At 42.1% G+C, this 17,198-nt stretch overlaps 1 protein-coding gene across 1 annotated transcript in view; it reads right to left on the bottom strand.

Moving 5' to 3' along the window:
* Positions 1-1,353: 1,353 nt before the first annotated feature.
* The window catches only part of LOC145408073 (uncharacterized), a 66,178-nt gene continuing 50,333 nt past the window's right edge, over positions 1,354-17,198 (bottom strand). Inside the window, exons 5-8 of the mRNA XM_080278883.1 lie at positions 12,306-12,442; positions 5,865-6,045; positions 2,120-2,256; positions 1,354-1,469 (exon numbers count right to left, since the gene is read on the bottom strand). Coding sequence (XP_080135009.1) covers positions 1,354-1,469; positions 2,120-2,256; positions 5,865-6,045; positions 12,306-12,442 — 571 coding nt within the window. The remainder of the gene's footprint in view (positions 1,470-2,119; positions 2,257-5,864; positions 6,046-12,305; positions 12,443-17,198) is intronic.

The following is a 17,198-nucleotide window of genomic DNA, read 5'->3' as shown; positions in this document are numbered from 1 at the left end:
ACCGCAAAAAATTAGGGTTTGGCACTCTACTTTGCCATGTAAGGTTTAAGCATATGACCTTAAGTTTCGGACTCTATCTGGCTGAGGTTTGAACTTCCTGGGTTTTTTTTTGAACTATTTGGCTCAGGTTCAGGCTGTCCGGAATGAGGTTCGGACTGTGGATGAGATTCGAAATATTCAGGACAGGATCAAAAAGAATAAGTTTTCAGTACATAACAGATGGCATCAGAACATTGTAGGTGAGGCTGATAGGTAAGGTTCGAAAATCACTGATAAGGTTCAAATTATCTAGGCAATGACTGAACAATTTAGTTTATGATTGAATAGACCGATGAGATGCGGCCTATGCACACGAGTTTTGAACTGTATGAATGAGGCTCGAATTACATAAGTAAGATTCAAGCACTACAGACTATGCTCAAACTATGAAGGTTAGATTCGAAAATCAGACGAGATTCGAATTATCCAGGGAAGGTTCGAATATTACAGACGAGGTTCGAACTACCATGTTAAGGTTCAAAAATCACAGATGAGGTTTGAACATTACAGACGAGGTTCGGACATTACAGATGAGGTTCAAACATTACAGATGAGGTTCGAACCATCCAGATAAGTTTCGAGCATTAAAGATGAGCTTCAAACCAACCAGGTAAGTCTCAAACGTAACACAAGAGGTTCAAACAATTAAAGAAACATTCACATAATCCAGGTACGGTTCAAACACCATAAACGAGGACTCAACATTCACACTGAGGTATGTACTATCTCGGTAAGAGTCTGGTAAACTAGATATGGGAGGGACTGTCTGACTAAGGCGAGGGTGTGGCTTGGTAAGGTTCGAAATCTGTGGGTAGGTTTCAGACATTACAGATGAGGTATTGGGAAGATGAAGCAGGTCCAGACTATCTTGCTAAGAGTATGACTACTTGGGTATAGGAAGGCTTTTGTGACTTTGACGGGGGGGGGGGCTGACTATCTTGGCAAGGTTCAGACTATTAAGAATGGACTGTCTAATATGTTGGCAGAGATCTGACAATTTTGGCGAGTTTTGGACTATGAAACTAAGAGTAGGACTGTCAATCAAAGTTTGGCAGGGTTGACTATTTTTGGAAAGTATGAACCATTAACCTTACTATGAAAGGACCATCTATCAGACTTTGGCGGGGAGTTGGCCAGATTTGAACTATTAAAGTTCGAAAGGAAGAACTATCAATTTAACTTTGGCAGCGATACTATCTATCAGAGGTTGGCGCTGGTACAATCTATCTGACGTTGGCAGGGGTACAAACCATCTAACTTTGACGGGGTTCTGACTACTTTGGCGAGACTAGGACTATTATATCTAGAGTTGGACTATCTTGGCGTGGCCGTGCTGGTTACGTAGAGGGTACAGGTGAGGGAGGCCAGGAGTGTGATGCCCGGAAGCCCAGAGTCTCCACACCCGCGTTGGATAGCCGCCGGGTATTCATCTGCGGGAGAAGAAAAGGGGAAGGAAAATTAAGTATGTGTGTGTGTGTGTGTGTGTGTGTGTGTGTGTGTTTAATATGTACTTTTAATAGTGTTTTCTGACGTGGAAGATGTGTTTAGTTTCTGTGTATTCTAGTGGAAAGGTCTTTAAAATAGCTGATGGTGTTGTACTGATGTGCTCTGAATTAATTAGGAATTACAGAAAACAGTCTCTCTCTCTCTCTCTCTCTCTCTCTCTCTCTCTCTCACACACACACACACACACACACACACACACACACTCTACTGGCTAGGGAAGCAAGGGAAAAAAGGTTGTGACGTAATTCCCGACCACACACTAAGATAGGAGGCTTTGAAATGTACCGGGAATGTTGATGTGTTTACAAAGTCTGAATAAGCTTGATATATACGAATAACAAAGGACCACAAACACATCAAACATGCACTGAGATTTATCATTCCAGACTCTCTCCCTCTCTGTCTGTCTATATGTCTCTCTGTATCTGTCTACGAGTATCTGTCTCTCTGTCTCTGTCTGTCTGTCTGTCTGTCTGTCTCTCTCTCTCTCTCTCTCTCTCTCTCTCTCTCACACACACACACACACACACACACACACACACACACACACACACACACACACCTACACACCCACCTGGGACAACATGGATGGCCACACTTGCGGACGTGAGGGTAGCGAGGGAGCAGGAGTAGGTGCCCGAGTCTAGGCGCGTTGCTCCCCCCACTCTCACCCACGACCTCACACCTCCTTCCCTTACCTCTGTCTTCACGCTGCGGGGAGAAAGAGGAGATGAGAGGATAGGAGAGAAAAGAGCAGAGGAGAGATGGTAAGAGGGAGGAGAGAAGAGAGGAGGAGAAATGGTGATGAGACAAAAAAGTGGAAAGAAGCAAGGAGAGGAAGAGGGAGAAGAAGAGGTGTGAAAGAAGAGAGGAAAAGAGAGGAGAGGAGAAAAAAAATAAGAAAAGAGAGGAGACGAAAAGATAGAAGAGGAGAGGAAAAAAGAGAGGAGGGATGAGTAGATACAAGAACTTCACACTAATCTCACTCATCTCAGTTTTCAAGCTGCTGGGAGAGAGTAGAGAAGGTAAGAGAAGAGAGGAGAGGAGAGGAGGAGGGGGGAAAGGAGAGGAGTGGAGATGAAAAGAGAAGAGGGAAGTGAAGAAAAAAGTCTCTCTCATGGCTCTCACGTATCTCAGTTTTCACGCGACTGTGCTGTGGAGGGAGAGAGAGAGAGAGAGAGAGAGAGAGAGAGAGAGAGAGAGAGAGAGAGAGAGAGAGAGAGAGAGAATATCCACACTCATACACAAACCTTGGCTAACACAGTAAAATTCTGAAGACTTTTCATTATTTTTATCCTACACAATTTTATCATTCATTAATAGCATTTTGGAGCTACAAATACACTATAAATTAAATATACAGGTTGATCTATATTTAACGCTCTTCCATGTCTCGTGTGTTGCAGGGACGGCTGAGTCAGGTCTATCAGTGTCAATCCCTGCATCATATATCATCTACCTCCACCACGATATTCACACCCGCACCAGGAGACTGAGCCGTACCCGCATCACATAAGTCACTGTCATCAGAGTTTCTACGCACCCTGAATGTAAAAATGACAAAGGACGCAAAAACATGAATAAAGACAATAAAAACGCCCCCACAAACTTTAAAAACAACCCAGATATATCAAGAACGGAGAGAAACGAGGCCCGTAAATCAAGGAAAAAGACTGGAGTAGGAAATATATGTGGTGCGACTGAGAGGCGAAAATGAGCCGGAGCGGGCGCCATCAATCCTCTCGCAGCGAATCTTCTTTCCTTGTTTATTCCAGCTGAGGCCAAGGGATTTTTTAAAAGAAGACATTGAGTGTTAATACTGTTTTCACTGATCGTCTCATGGTGGGGACAATTCTAACAATTTATTCCAGAAAAGAAGAAAAAGTAAAAGAAAAAAGAAATAACGAAAGGAGTGAATCACTGGAGCCTAAGAGTGTTTAAGAAAATGGATAATTAGACTAAAAAAATATCTCAAATCTGGTGGCACAAAAGAAAACCAAAGAATTCAAACAAACAGACAAATAAAACACGTATTCCATAAACCCGATTGTTATCTGTTCCGCAAGCTTCATCATCACTATCATCATCATCATCATCGTCATCATAATCATCATCATCATCATCGTCATCATTATCACCCGTTTTCCCCACCTAAGGATGGGGTGAGGTAGGATCCACAAACAAGAAAAAGAGACGATGTAAATGAGGGAGAGCCATCAACAGCATGACCGGTAAAATGGGTCACACATTCATTTACACATCATTCAAGCCCCCGGAATCCTAGCTCCATCCCACAAGCCTGGCCATCTCCCTGTCCAAGGGGAAAAAAAAATAAAAAAAGGTAAAAATAATGGAGCAACCAAATCTTCTCATATGTTTTTTGCCTTACATACCTCATCCACCCTGCTCAATATGGTGGGAAAAAAATATCAATAAATTCTCTCTCTCCGTCTCTCTCTCTCTCTCTCTCTCTCTCTCTCTCTCTCTCATTTTTATCCCTATCACTTTATGTTTCAGATATTTCATTTCGCGTTCTCGGCCTACTCATAATTCCTTTCCATTCAGTTTAATATTCCAAATCTAAAATTACTTCTGGTGCTTTACATATAACTAAACGCTCTTGCACAAAATCTATCCAATTTCCACGTTAAATGTTGAGAATTTCAGGGAAGACAGAGAGTGTAAAACGCCTGAATTTAGTATCTTGGTGTAATCCTGGAACTCCCTTGCAGAACGCACTAGTACATTTTCAGCAGCAGGGATTTAATATTATACGGAGTATTATTATTATCGCTATTATTATTATCATCATCATTATTATACTTATTTATTATTATTATTAAACACCAGCTTGGCTTGCTCATGGATAGTTATCACTGCAGACCATTAGATACGAAAGCTGAGACGGTGAGTGAAAGGTGGTTTGTTTCTCCCTTGGTGAAACGGGTAGCAAAGAACATTACACAGTATGTTAGGCACACGAGTAAAAATATTTCCCATCAACCTAATAGGCCGTAAAAATTACTAACTAACATCTGCTGACAAGATAATGATGCTGTAATCAGGCTGGATTTAGTTAGGGAGTTTGACAGCAGATAAATGCCAGATCTTGAATTTGGCTCTCTCTTGTATCTTGTTTTTCTCTTGGAAGGAACAGTTTGCGGGCTCGTGGCCTTTGGTTCCTTCTTCCTAGCATACAAAGAAAAAAAAAGATACCTGACCTTCAAGTGAGGTGAATTAACGTGTCCGGCATGGACAATGTTAACTCTCTTATAGTCGTAACCACTAACTGCTTATACTACCTAAAGTTGGACAAATTTATATTGCTTATTATGAGTACACCACAGTGAGTGTTTAGACTGACACCCGAACTAGTGGACGAGACAACTCTAGCTAGCGCCAGACGATTTTATTCAGCTAAGAGTGAGTCACTGAGACTGAAAATGTTACAGAGGTTATTTTGCTACCAATCTGCTCACTTCGCATTGTTGAAAAGAAACAGGATTGCGTGACAAGTGTCCATGTAAGGAGAGCCAATCATTACATATAAATCAGTGTTGCGCGTGGCAGTTTGTGTGAGACTCGGGAGCTGGTGCGGCAACATATCGTTTTATTGGCAAGGACGGATTTAAAGGAATGCTTATAGCTCTATTACAGGGGTCGTGTGTTACAGGGAAACGCATTACGTATAGCCCTTGTCAAAAATTCCTTCACGTGGCTGGGGCTTAGATAAAATGATGTGACTTCAGATGTATAGATTATGGATAAACTGACAGGTAGAAAGACACATGGAGAGTTACAAGTAAACAGACAGATACTTATACAGGCAGAGATTTAAACAAAGACTGAAATTCGCCTTAGATTTCCCGTCTTCGTTCTCATGCTGTGGTGACCAGAAAATTAGACAGATAAAGAGACAGACTGTAAAGTGGATGTGCTACGAAGGCCTTGATAAATAAGAATTTTGAGTACAAGAGCAGCAAGAGGATTAAACGATGACGCATTAATGTCCAAATCAACGCAAGGGTGTGAAACATTGGAATGGCGTGAGTACTGAAAATCATGAGAAAGAGAGTAGTAAAAACGATAATGTTAAAGAATGGATGTGGAGTACAAATGCTAAATAACATTAAGAAAGGTGGAGAATCGTTAATAAATGTGGAGTGAAGAAGTCTGCTGATCATAGGCTCGACAGATGATGACGACGACCATAACGATGATGATGATGATGATTATGAAAGACAGGTATACACAGATGGACAGATGGACATGCATCTATAGATAGACTGACAGACGAACTGACAGAGACAGACACCCACCTGACGCCGCCTCTCTCATCGTCGTAGTTGAGCCTGTGTTGGTCTCTGTGCCAGGCAATTTTGAGTGTCACATGAGCTGGCACCTCTGACACCCGACACTCCAGTTGGATGGTGGATCCCTCTCGGTAGAACTTCTCTCTCACCGACACGCCTCTCTCGTCCACCACTTCTATCCTCGCGTCTGTTGGTGTTATATAGTGTCATTATGCACTGAAATATTGTATAAATCACTAGAAATCACACTATAGCACACCACTATATACAACACGCCACTGTATTACTTCTCTCACCGACACGTCTCTCTCGTCCACCACCTCTTTTCTCGCGTCTGTTGGTGTCATACGGAGTCATTATACAGTAAATCGTTGTATTAACTACTGTTCTTCACTATATAGAACTTCACTATCTTTTTTATCTCTCCCGGACATGCCTCTCTCATACTGCACTTCCATCCTCGCGTCTGCTGGTGTCATATAGCCATTAGGCACTAAATCGCGCTCACACACACACACACACACACACACACACACACACACACACAATCACTGCACATATCACATCGCTACACACAGCAGCTGGATGCCATAATGACACTCCCACAGCCTTTATGGCGATGCTAAAACAGAACCACCACACACACAGTATCATTACCATCTTTTACATTTTGATAACTCGCCCCGCATGAATAATCAGTGTTGTGCAGTGAAATGGCCTCCAATACTCTGTGGTAATTAGCACTTTCAGTTCCATGACCTATCTTGATTTACCTTTATTATCTCCAGTCGATTTTACGCAGCTTAGGAAAAACTCTCATACTGAAGGAGATAGTGTAGGCAGCATGTAACCCCTCCTTCGCTAAAAAAAAATCTCCTTAAAACTAAATAACCTCATCGGAAGGTAACAAGAACAGATTTTCTAAGAGGTGGTAGGAATGTAGGGCGGAAGAGCAACACAAAGTAATACAAAATATATGTCGATGGCACAAGAAGGCTGATCTTTTTTTATGATGCAAAAATATGACAGCAAAACATCGCTGTTTATATCCTCTCTCTCTCTCTCTCTCTCTCTCTCTCAGCTTTGAGCAGCAGTCCTACTACGAGCCATACTCCTTCTCACGTCACAATTTCGGCACTAATACTCACCGTCCTTACTGAATACTTTCGATGTTTGTGTCATCCAGAACCAGTGTGTTGGTATTAACTGGGATGTGTTTATGATACATTGGTGGGCTTTGTGAATGGTATATAAAGTCTGTTTTAACGATATTCAATCACCATAGTACAATAGCATGAATTATAAATGTATGTGGAGTGTGATAAACTATGGCAAAAAGAAGAAGAAGAAGAAAAAAAAAAGAGAACATGATAGGCCAGGATTCCAGGGATTTCAATGATGAGTAACTGAGTGTCTTGCCCATTTCACTATGATTGGAGTTGATAGTTCTTCCATTTCGTACTTTCTCTGTCCTTGTTTCTAGATCCTACCTCACGACATCCTTTGGTGGGAAGAAAGGTCATGATGATGATGATGATGATGATAATGAAAATGAGGAGGAGGTGAAGGAGCATGGTAATTATGATGATGATGATGATGATGATGATGATGGTGATGGTGATGATGATGATGATGAGGAGGAGGAGGAGGAGGAGAAGGAGGAGGAGAAGGAGAAGGAGGAGGAGGAGGAGGAGGAAGAAGAACATGGTAATGATGATGATGATGATGATGATGTTAAACGTCGACTGTGAAGTGCCTGAATTAATATCCAGTCACAACACAAGAAATACGCGATGAACATAATATTTTCAAACACAAAATTACCCCTCACTTTACATACACATACACTGATATCATATTTTGCATGACTGATCTGGAAAATTACAGGCAATGAGATGACCTGTGTTACTCTGCAATAATTAACTCTTTAAAGTGATTGATTTAATACTTTTACAAACAGGCTACATATAATAACATACACAGTGAATGAAATAATTAGCAAACACAAAAATACACGGCAAACGAACACACGAGAAACACATAAGCGAACACAAACACACAGTAACACACATGGTAAGCGAAAGCACAAAAAGCGGATTCACAAACGTAAAATAACACACACAGCAAGGTAACACACCAGAAATATTTAATAACACACATGGCAAACGAACACACGTGCAGCACAATAACACATAAACTAACACACAAACACAGTAACACACGTGGCAAGTGAACATACAGGCCACACACACACACACACACACACACACACACACACACACACACACACACACACACACAAGCGAACACACAATAACACACATGATAAACAAATAAAAAAGCAACATATCAGCACACATACACACACACACACACACACACACACACACACACACACACACACACACACACACACACACACAGCATGAGAATTGGCCTGTTTTTATATGCAACCAACCCACACCAATACATACAACAAACAGACGCCATAAAGAAACAGGGGAGACTAATTCTTTTATGTAAAAATACGATAGCAAAACATACTGCGTCTCCTTTTACGTCGTCACAGTTATAATCGCATCAGGGCTCTACTGTGCATGTAGTGTGATGAAGAACCGTATCCTCGTGGGCGTAGGAAACATACTATACTCCTTTCACTCTAACCTGGCCCAGATTTTCTTTTCTTTCGTTCTTCTTCGTCGTCTTCTTCTTCCCCTTCAAACTGTGACATACTTCTGTTTAGAATACGATAATGATCACGAAGAAGTGTTTTAAAAAAGATGTGGGGCCATAGTAGTGTTTTTTTCCGTCACTGAGCTACGTGAAATATAATGCAAAAAAAGGACAAAATCTGGGCCTCCTGAAGACAATGAATACAATGAAATATCGGGCAGCGAAAAGAGACAATAAATCCATCCTGAGCTGAATAAAATCGTCCGGTAGAGGCCTGATTACCATGAAATACGGGGCAGTAGCAGCAGCCGTTCGCGTGGGGGGATTGCGTGGAGATCCATTGCACTGTCCAAACTCCCGTGATGAGAGTGATTAACAGCCAAAGTTGCGCCCGGCTCTCCTTGTGCTATCGATTACAGGTGTGACGTGGCCCTCAGGTGTTTGCCGATTGCTCAACTATATGCTACGTAGATTGATACTTTCACCATCATGAGAGAGAGAGAGAGAGAGAGAGAGAGAGAGAGAGAGAGAGAGAGAAGGACTGTACGATGGAACTTTCTAATAACCAAGGACGACATGTACAAACTGACTCCATTAAAAAGGTGTAAGTACAAATATTAGCCACGATATTACGATAGATCAGGCAAAACACCCATGCATACCTTAGGAAGACACATGTAGGAGTGACATATCGAGGTTACAAAGGCTTTCTTTAAATAATCCAGACGGTAATTCGCTGTGTTTGTCAGTCTGTCTCTCTGCTACGGCGGTGACACAGGTTCCATGACACAGAGCCAAAAGTATGCACGAGTGAGTTTCGCAGGGCATATAAATCTTTGGTCTGGGGGGTCTAATGGGGAGAACCCTTCCTCTCCCCTCTTTCAACACCCACTCCATCCCTAACAACAATACCGACAACAAAAACAATAAACACAACAATACAACAAAAGCAAAACAACCACTATAGGCAACAACAACAACACTTGTCTTTGAAATGCCATTCTTGGGTTCATTATGATTTATTTAACGCGTGATGTCAAACTCAACTCTTCCCAAGGGCCTCACTTCACTTCTATTGATCGTCTGAGGCCCAAGTCTACCTAACTTTACCGAAATCAGCGTAGGCTACGTATGATATGCTTTGGTTGGGTAAGATTTGGCTTGGTTAGGTAAAGTTAAGTTAGGGTAGATTAGGTTGTTACATTGTACAGTACAGAGTATGCCAGGTTAGGTTAGGACCGTTCGGCTGTATATGTTTGGTTAAGTTAGGTTAAGTTCGTCAGATTAATTTAGGTTAGTTAAATAATATGCAATAGAAATTAATGCTAACACTGAATGACTCGCATAAAGAGAGAAAATAATAAATTTCATGAAAACAGAATGAACGCAGGTTACTCTAAAAATAACAGGTTAGATAAATATAATTTAGGTTAGGCATGACTGGGTTAAGTTAGTTTAGGATAGCTAAGGTTTTGTAATGAAAATTACAGTTAATTTATTACATGCAATTTTGTGACAGACTATCAGCACCCCTTGTTATCAATTTCAGTTGGTTACTACTCTCTCTAACAACTTTTGTTCCCATTCACTATAAGCTACAATAACCAATGAACTCAAATAAATATAGAAACAACGTACCCAAAATTGTGGCACGTGTGCCCCTAGAAGCCTTGACCACTATGTTTAAGTTTTGCATTTCGTCCGAATTAACCAAAATAAGAAATACTGCTTCCAGATTTCCATCAGATTAGTGAACTATACTTGCACACTGTGCTGTACATTATTACTTTATAGTGCACGAGGATTTTAAATTTGCAATATAAAACTGGAAACTTGCTGAATAAAAATACCGGTGTAATAAGTGATACGGCAAAGCCGCGGCATACTCAAACGTTCGGAGAAGTTTGGTATGCCTTCTAAGTGCTTCTAACTCTTGCAGTGGCATTAGCTTCTGCTTTAAGTTACTGATAATATTTCAATACAAGTTTCGTGACGTAAATGTTCACCAATAGATTACTCAAGTGGTATTAGTATCAATCAAATTATCAATAAATTTTTCCTAACAGTGCTGTTATATCTGTTCACTTGACAATAAGACAAATTTTATGGTATTCCTCGTTTGTTATTTCTCTCTCTCTCTCTCTCTCTCTCTCTCTCTCTCTCTCTCTCTCTCTCTCTTTTTTTTTTTTTTTTTTTTTTTAACGTCATCGCGGGCCCTCTTTTCCTCTTCGGGCCACCAGTTTGTCACCTCTGATTTACCGCTTCCAGATCAGCCCGGTTCTCAGGTCAGTCCACATCCAATCGCATTATCCCTATTAACCTAACCTAACCTAATGTACTCTACCCTAATCTAATCTAACCTATCCTAATCTATCTATCTATCTATTGCCAGACGCCTTAATCCAGTAAGGGGTGGTCACAAGCAAATCGCCTCCACGTCACCATGTCCCTGCCATTTCACTGCCCTGCTCCCAGTTCACACCCCCCTCTCTCATATAAGGTACCATTCCACTCCAGCCCTGTCTCTTCCTTGGCCTCCCCCTCCCTCTCTCCCCCCTTCCACCTCACTCACATACACTCTCCTCGTCAGTCTCTCACTCTCCATCCTCTCCATGTGGCCAAACCACCTCAATGTGTTTCTCCTAACGCTTCCTATCACATCCACATCCACACCACAACGCTCCTTCACTTCCTCATTTGCCAGTCTGTCTCTTCATGTGACTCCACATACTCCTCTCAAATAACTCATTTGCACTGCCCTCACTCTTGACTTCTGTTCCTCCAACAAGGTTCAAGCTTCACTTTCATAAGTTTGAGTTGGTATCACAATACTGTCATGTAGTAACTTTTTCATTTCCATGCTCTTTTCCGTTTCGTATCACTGCTTTGAAAGAACCAGCAACCTTTCTTCTTTGTTGTACCCTTTCAAGCACTTCACCCTCTAAACTTCCATCCTTACTCATCACACTACTCATTTTCCATTCCTCCTCACCCAACCTCATTGTACATTCACTGACTTCGCTTCTCTCGAAGACCATAACTTTACTCTTCCAAACATTCACCTTTAGATTCCGTTTCTTACACACACTCCCAAACTCATCCGCCAAGCCATGCAGCTCCCCTTCGCCTTCACTTAACAGCACAGTATCATCTGCAAACAACAGTACAGGGAGTTTCCACACACTCTATCTTCTGCAAACAGCAATACAGGAACAAACTGCCCTCTCTCATTAGGGCAGCTCCAACATTCACTGCCCTACCTTGTATCTTTTATAACCCCATTCATAAACCCTAATCTAATCTAATCTAATCTTACCTAATATAAAGTAACCTTACCGAATTTTACTTACCCTGACCTAATGTAACCTTACCTAATTTCATTTAACCTAACCTAATCTAACCTAACTTAACGTAACTAACAAAAATAGAAGGGCTTCAGGACGGATTTTTCCTTTTTTTTTTCTTTCGTTTTTTTTCTTCTTTTTTAACAGAGGATCGACGTGTAACCTGCTGAACTCTTAGTGGAAACGAAGGGCGTGAGGAACTGTTGTCAGCAAGTCTGCACGAGTGAGGCGAGAAACAGGTGACGAGGGAGACTGACACACTCATTGCCATTTGCATTGTGTGCCCTTGCCTTGTCTCCCTCCCTTTCCCCCCCCCCTCTCTCTCTCTCCATGCACCCAATTTGCGCATTCCTTCACCCATCCATCATCCACTCCCTTATTTCCCCACGAGAAGCGTAGGGGTCCTGGGCTAAGCTACTTATCCCCCCACCTATAACGTGAAGGTGTGTGGTGAGTGCCTGGGGTGGGTGCGTGGACAACTGACACTGATAGGTCCCTTCGTCACTCTCCCTGACCGACTGGATCCGAAGTCGCCAGTCCCCAGGGTGCTCGTAGGCCAGACCGAACCTGCAATCAGCGGTGACAGTATTAACACCCTCTGGCTCCTAGGACTCTCTAAAGCTCCGAGACTTACTTTCAGGCTTCTAGGGCTCACTCTCAAACCCCTAGGACTCACTCTCAGTCTCTCATGACTCACTCAGGATCCTATAGCTCACTCCCACCTCCCCCTGTTCAATCACTTTTACATACCCGACTCAGACCCGCCATTATCTTAAATTTATGACACTATTCGACCCAAGTTCTCCCCAGATGAGGTCATTGTCTCAGAGGCGACAACCACTTGGGCTGGGAATTACCCTGAGTCCTGGATCATCACAGGGCGCGAAACTCACTGCTTTATTGAGTACACAACCAGGACACCTTGTATGAAATGGATACTTTGCTTTATTACTGGTACACTTAACACCCTTCCCTGCTACAACTGGAGTCAAAATGCATCTCACTGACAATCTGTTCTGCTTTTACTTTAATCTGACCTAAAATTGTCATCTCTAAGTCTTCAATGCTGACTTGTAATAATAAATTAATACTAGAATACGATGCTAGTCAGGAAGAAGTGCTATGGAGAGGATCTAGAGCCGTTACATAGTCTTCTTCTACCAATGAACTACTATGGCAAACAGACAAAAATCTGAACCAAGTTAAAGTGAAAAGGGTATAGTATGTCCACATTGCAATGCCTCCTTCCACACCACAACACACTTACCTCTTGCCTCACACTACCGCAACCCAGACAATCCTTCAGCAAAACCTCAACAAAAGATCTCTGTGAGCGACTGGTTGAAATGGCTGAATTCCCGCTCTCCACTGGGCTTAAGACCAGATGAATCCGGGGTTACAACAACAACAACTTACTCTGTTTTGTTCCATAAGCTACCGGTAGTTTTCTTACACTGCTACATAATAATGGTTCGCTTCACTTTGGTACACTGTTGGTATTATTACTGTAGCTTTGTTGTGTTACCTGTAAACTTTGCTGTAGTCTGCCTCAACACTTTGGTATGTAACTAGTACACTTTTCATTTGCCTATTTTTTTTTTCTTTTTACTGCTATATTAATGGTACACTTCACTTCTTCAGACTGGAGGGATGGGATATAGCCTTCCTTAACCCCTAAATTACAAGATGATTTAAGTCGAACAAAACCGTGCATAAGTACCATGAAGAGACAAAAACAATCACCATACTGAAGGAAGTGAACAACAAAAAATCAAATCCCCAACTACTCTGCGGCATTGATCTAGAGTTCTTTCGAGCGGTAGTCCAACACTCTACCACTGAACCACTATCTGCCAAATATAAATTCCCCACAAGCCACCTGTCAAAATTACTTATTAATCACTGTACAGGTCGTCACAAGGGATCATCTAGCATTACAGACGATGACAAAATTGAAGAGAGTCGGGCATATGAATAAATTAACCCTCTCTTAGTCGGTTTAATGATTTCAGGTGGCCGCGAGTATAGAAATCTGACGGCCGTTTTCTCGTCGGTGTGTGTGTGTGTGTGTGTGTGTGTGTGTGTGTGTGTGTGTGTGTGTGTGTGTGTGTGTGTGTGTGTGTGTGTGTGTGGAGAGGGACCTGATAATATTCCTGTTATTCTTTTACCATTACTACCGTCAGCCTGTGTTACTCGGTTGCGAAGTGATGTGGATGGAAGATGGGTGGAGGAAAGGGTGGGTACACTGCGGCAAAGGCACCGCTTCTCACGTATTCCATTATCGAGAGGAGATGGAGGGGTGCCTGAAGGATAATCGTCAGACCTTAAGTGAAATTAGAAGAGGGGAGTTGAGTTTAGATCAGCAGTGGGGTTGGCATAGGAAAAGACCAGGAAATTCGGATTAGGAGTAAGTTGCGTGAAGTTAGGATTTGTAAACAAGAAATGGGGGTGAAATTGGGATTGTGCAAAGATGATTAGGGTCTGTGGAAAGTAGTATTGAAAAAAAAAAATGTAGATGAATTTGGATTAGGGGTGAGTCGATTGGTGTTAGGGCTCTTGTGAACAGCTAATATAAAGGAAGTGAGTAGAGTGGAGATAATGTTTCATCAGGGACTAGGAAGCGAATACAGATCAGGAGTTGAGTTGGGGAATTTCTGTCTATCTATCTATCTATTGCCAGACGCTTTAATCCCGTAAGGGGTGGCCACAAACAAAACGTCTCCAAGTCGCCCCGTCCCCCGCCATTTCACTGCCTTGCTTCAAGTTCACCCCCCCCCCCTCCCTCATATACCAGTCCACTCGATGCCTCCATATCATCCTTGGCCTCCTCCTCCCTCTCCCCCCTCCACCTCACTCACATGATCTCCTCGTCAGTCTCTCACTCTCCATCCTCTCCACATGGCCAAACCACCTCAAAGTGTTTCTCCTAACGCTTCCTATCATATTCACATCCACATCCACATCACAACGCTCCTTCACTTCCTCATTTGCCAGTCTGTCTCATGTGACACCACATGCTCCTCTCAAATAACTCATATGCACTGCCTTCACTCTTGACTTGTGTCCCTCCAACATGGTCCAAGCTTCACTTCCATAAGTTAGAGTTAGTATCACAATACTGTCATGCAGCAACTTTTTCACATCCATGCTCACTTCCCTGCTTCTTATCGCTGCTTTCAAAGAACCAGCAACCTTCTTCCTTGTTGTACTCTTTCAAGCACTTCACCCTCTAAACTTCCATCCTTACGCATCACACTACCCAAGTACTTAAAAGCACTCACATTTTCCATTTCCTCCTCATCTAACTTCACTGTACATTCACTGACTTAATTTCTCTCGAAGAACATAACTTTATTCTTCCCTACATTCACCTTTAGATTCCGTTTCTTACACACTCCCAAACTCATCTACCAAGACCTGCAGCTCCCCTTCGTCTTCACTTAACAACACAGTATCATCAGCAAACAAACAACAGTACAGGGAGTTTCCAAACACTGCCCTCTCTCATTAGGGCCGTTCCAATATCAACTGCCCTACCGTGTACCTCTTTTATAACCCCATCCATATACAGATTGAATAACCATGGAGACATGACAAATCCGTTTCAATCCAACCTTCAAACAGAAAAATTCACTCAGTTCACTATCCAGACGCACCGCAGCCTTAGCACCCTCATACATATTCTTCACGCCATTCAACAACTTCCCATTTACTCCATACATTCTTAATACTTTCCACAATCCTTATCTAAACACTCAGTGCTTTCACCAGATCCATGAAGGTGGCATACAACTTCTTTCCCTTTTCTAGAAACATTTCCAATAAAGACCTAAGACTGAATACCTGATCTACACACCCTCTTCCCTTCCTAAAACCTAGCTCTTCTTCTCCAACTAATTCTTCTGTTATTTCCCTAACTCTGTCAGTAAGTATCCCACCATATACTTTTCCTATTACACTAAGAAGACAAATGCCCATATGATTACCACACACTTTTTTTCCCGTTTTTCCTTTATACTGGGGAATAATTATTCCTGACTTCCAATCCTCCGGCACTTTACTTTCCTCCCGGGCCAAACTGCACATCTTCCCCATCCATTCTACTGCTGTCTCTTCCCCATGCTTCAGCATTTCACCACACGCTTCATCAATTCCTAGGACTTTCCCCATTTTGACTTTTTTCATTGCTTCCACAACCTCCATCGTATTGATATCTTCCTGTCTTCTCACATCCCTCCTTCTCCCAGCCACTCCTCAGCCACTTGTACTTGCATTACTTTCAATCTCTATGTTCAGTAATTCCTTAAAGTGTTCTCTCCATCTGCTCACTTTTTCTTCCTTTTCCACTAGTAATCTGCCATTTTTATTTTTCACTCCCCGGCTAGCTTCTTTAACACCCTGTCTAACTCTCTTTACCTCTTTCCAGCACATTTTCTTACATTCTCTTCACTTTATACTCAAAGTCCTGCTAAATTCCTCATCCACTCTCCTTACTCTCTCTTAACTAATCTTTTCACCTCTCTCTTCCTCTCTACATATAACTCTCCCTTCTGTCTCTAAACTTCCTCCACACCCCTGTTTCTCTTCCACTCACTATATGCTTTCTTCTTTTGTGCCACAGCCTGTCTCACCTCTTCATTCCACCATGCTGCTCCTTGCATCCCCTTTCGTCTTCTCTTAACCCCACACACCACCTCACGTGCTGCACAGATTTCTTCTGTGAATATCTTGCACACACCTTCCACGTCCCCCATCTGCTCCAAATCATATTTACCCAATCGTTCCTCCGTTTCTCTCTTATATTCTGCATTTTTTCCATCCCTTTGTAACATTTCCACCCTCCTTGCAAGAAGTACTTCCTCCTGTCCTTCTCTTCTATTCCTCCACTTCATTTCGACCTTGACTTTCACCACCACCAAGTGATGGTCAGAAATTCCACTTCCCCAACCTCAATGTCAATAAAGAATATATAAATAAATAAACGATACAAATTCGGATGAATGAGTGGTGTCATATTAGGGTTTGCGAGGAGCTGGAGTAGGACAAGAGGTAAATTAACTAGGGTTTGTGAACAGTCGGGGTGAGAAAAACACGTAAATTAGTCGGGGCTTGTGAACAACTGGAAGAGGAAACAAGGAATGAATCTGGATAACGAGAAACGTGTGGAGTAAGGGGATGTAAACGGCAAGAATAAAGAAAAAAAAAGTGAATTACGATTTCTTCGCTGCTGATATGCAACAAGTGATTTTGGATTTGTAGTAGTTTTGGGTTAAGGTACGTGAAGAGCTACACTAAAAAAAAAAAAAAAAAAAGTAAATGAATT

The sequence above is a fragment of the Coenobita brevimanus genome, chromosome 75, assembly GCF_032717465.1.
Source record: "Coenobita brevimanus isolate Jiangsu-jjx chromosome 75, ASM3271746v2, whole genome shotgun sequence".
In the NCBI taxonomy this organism is placed as follows: Eukaryota; Metazoa; Arthropoda; class Malacostraca; order Decapoda; family Coenobitidae; genus Coenobita; species Coenobita brevimanus.
This window is presented reverse-complemented; position numbering and strand designations above follow the sequence as displayed.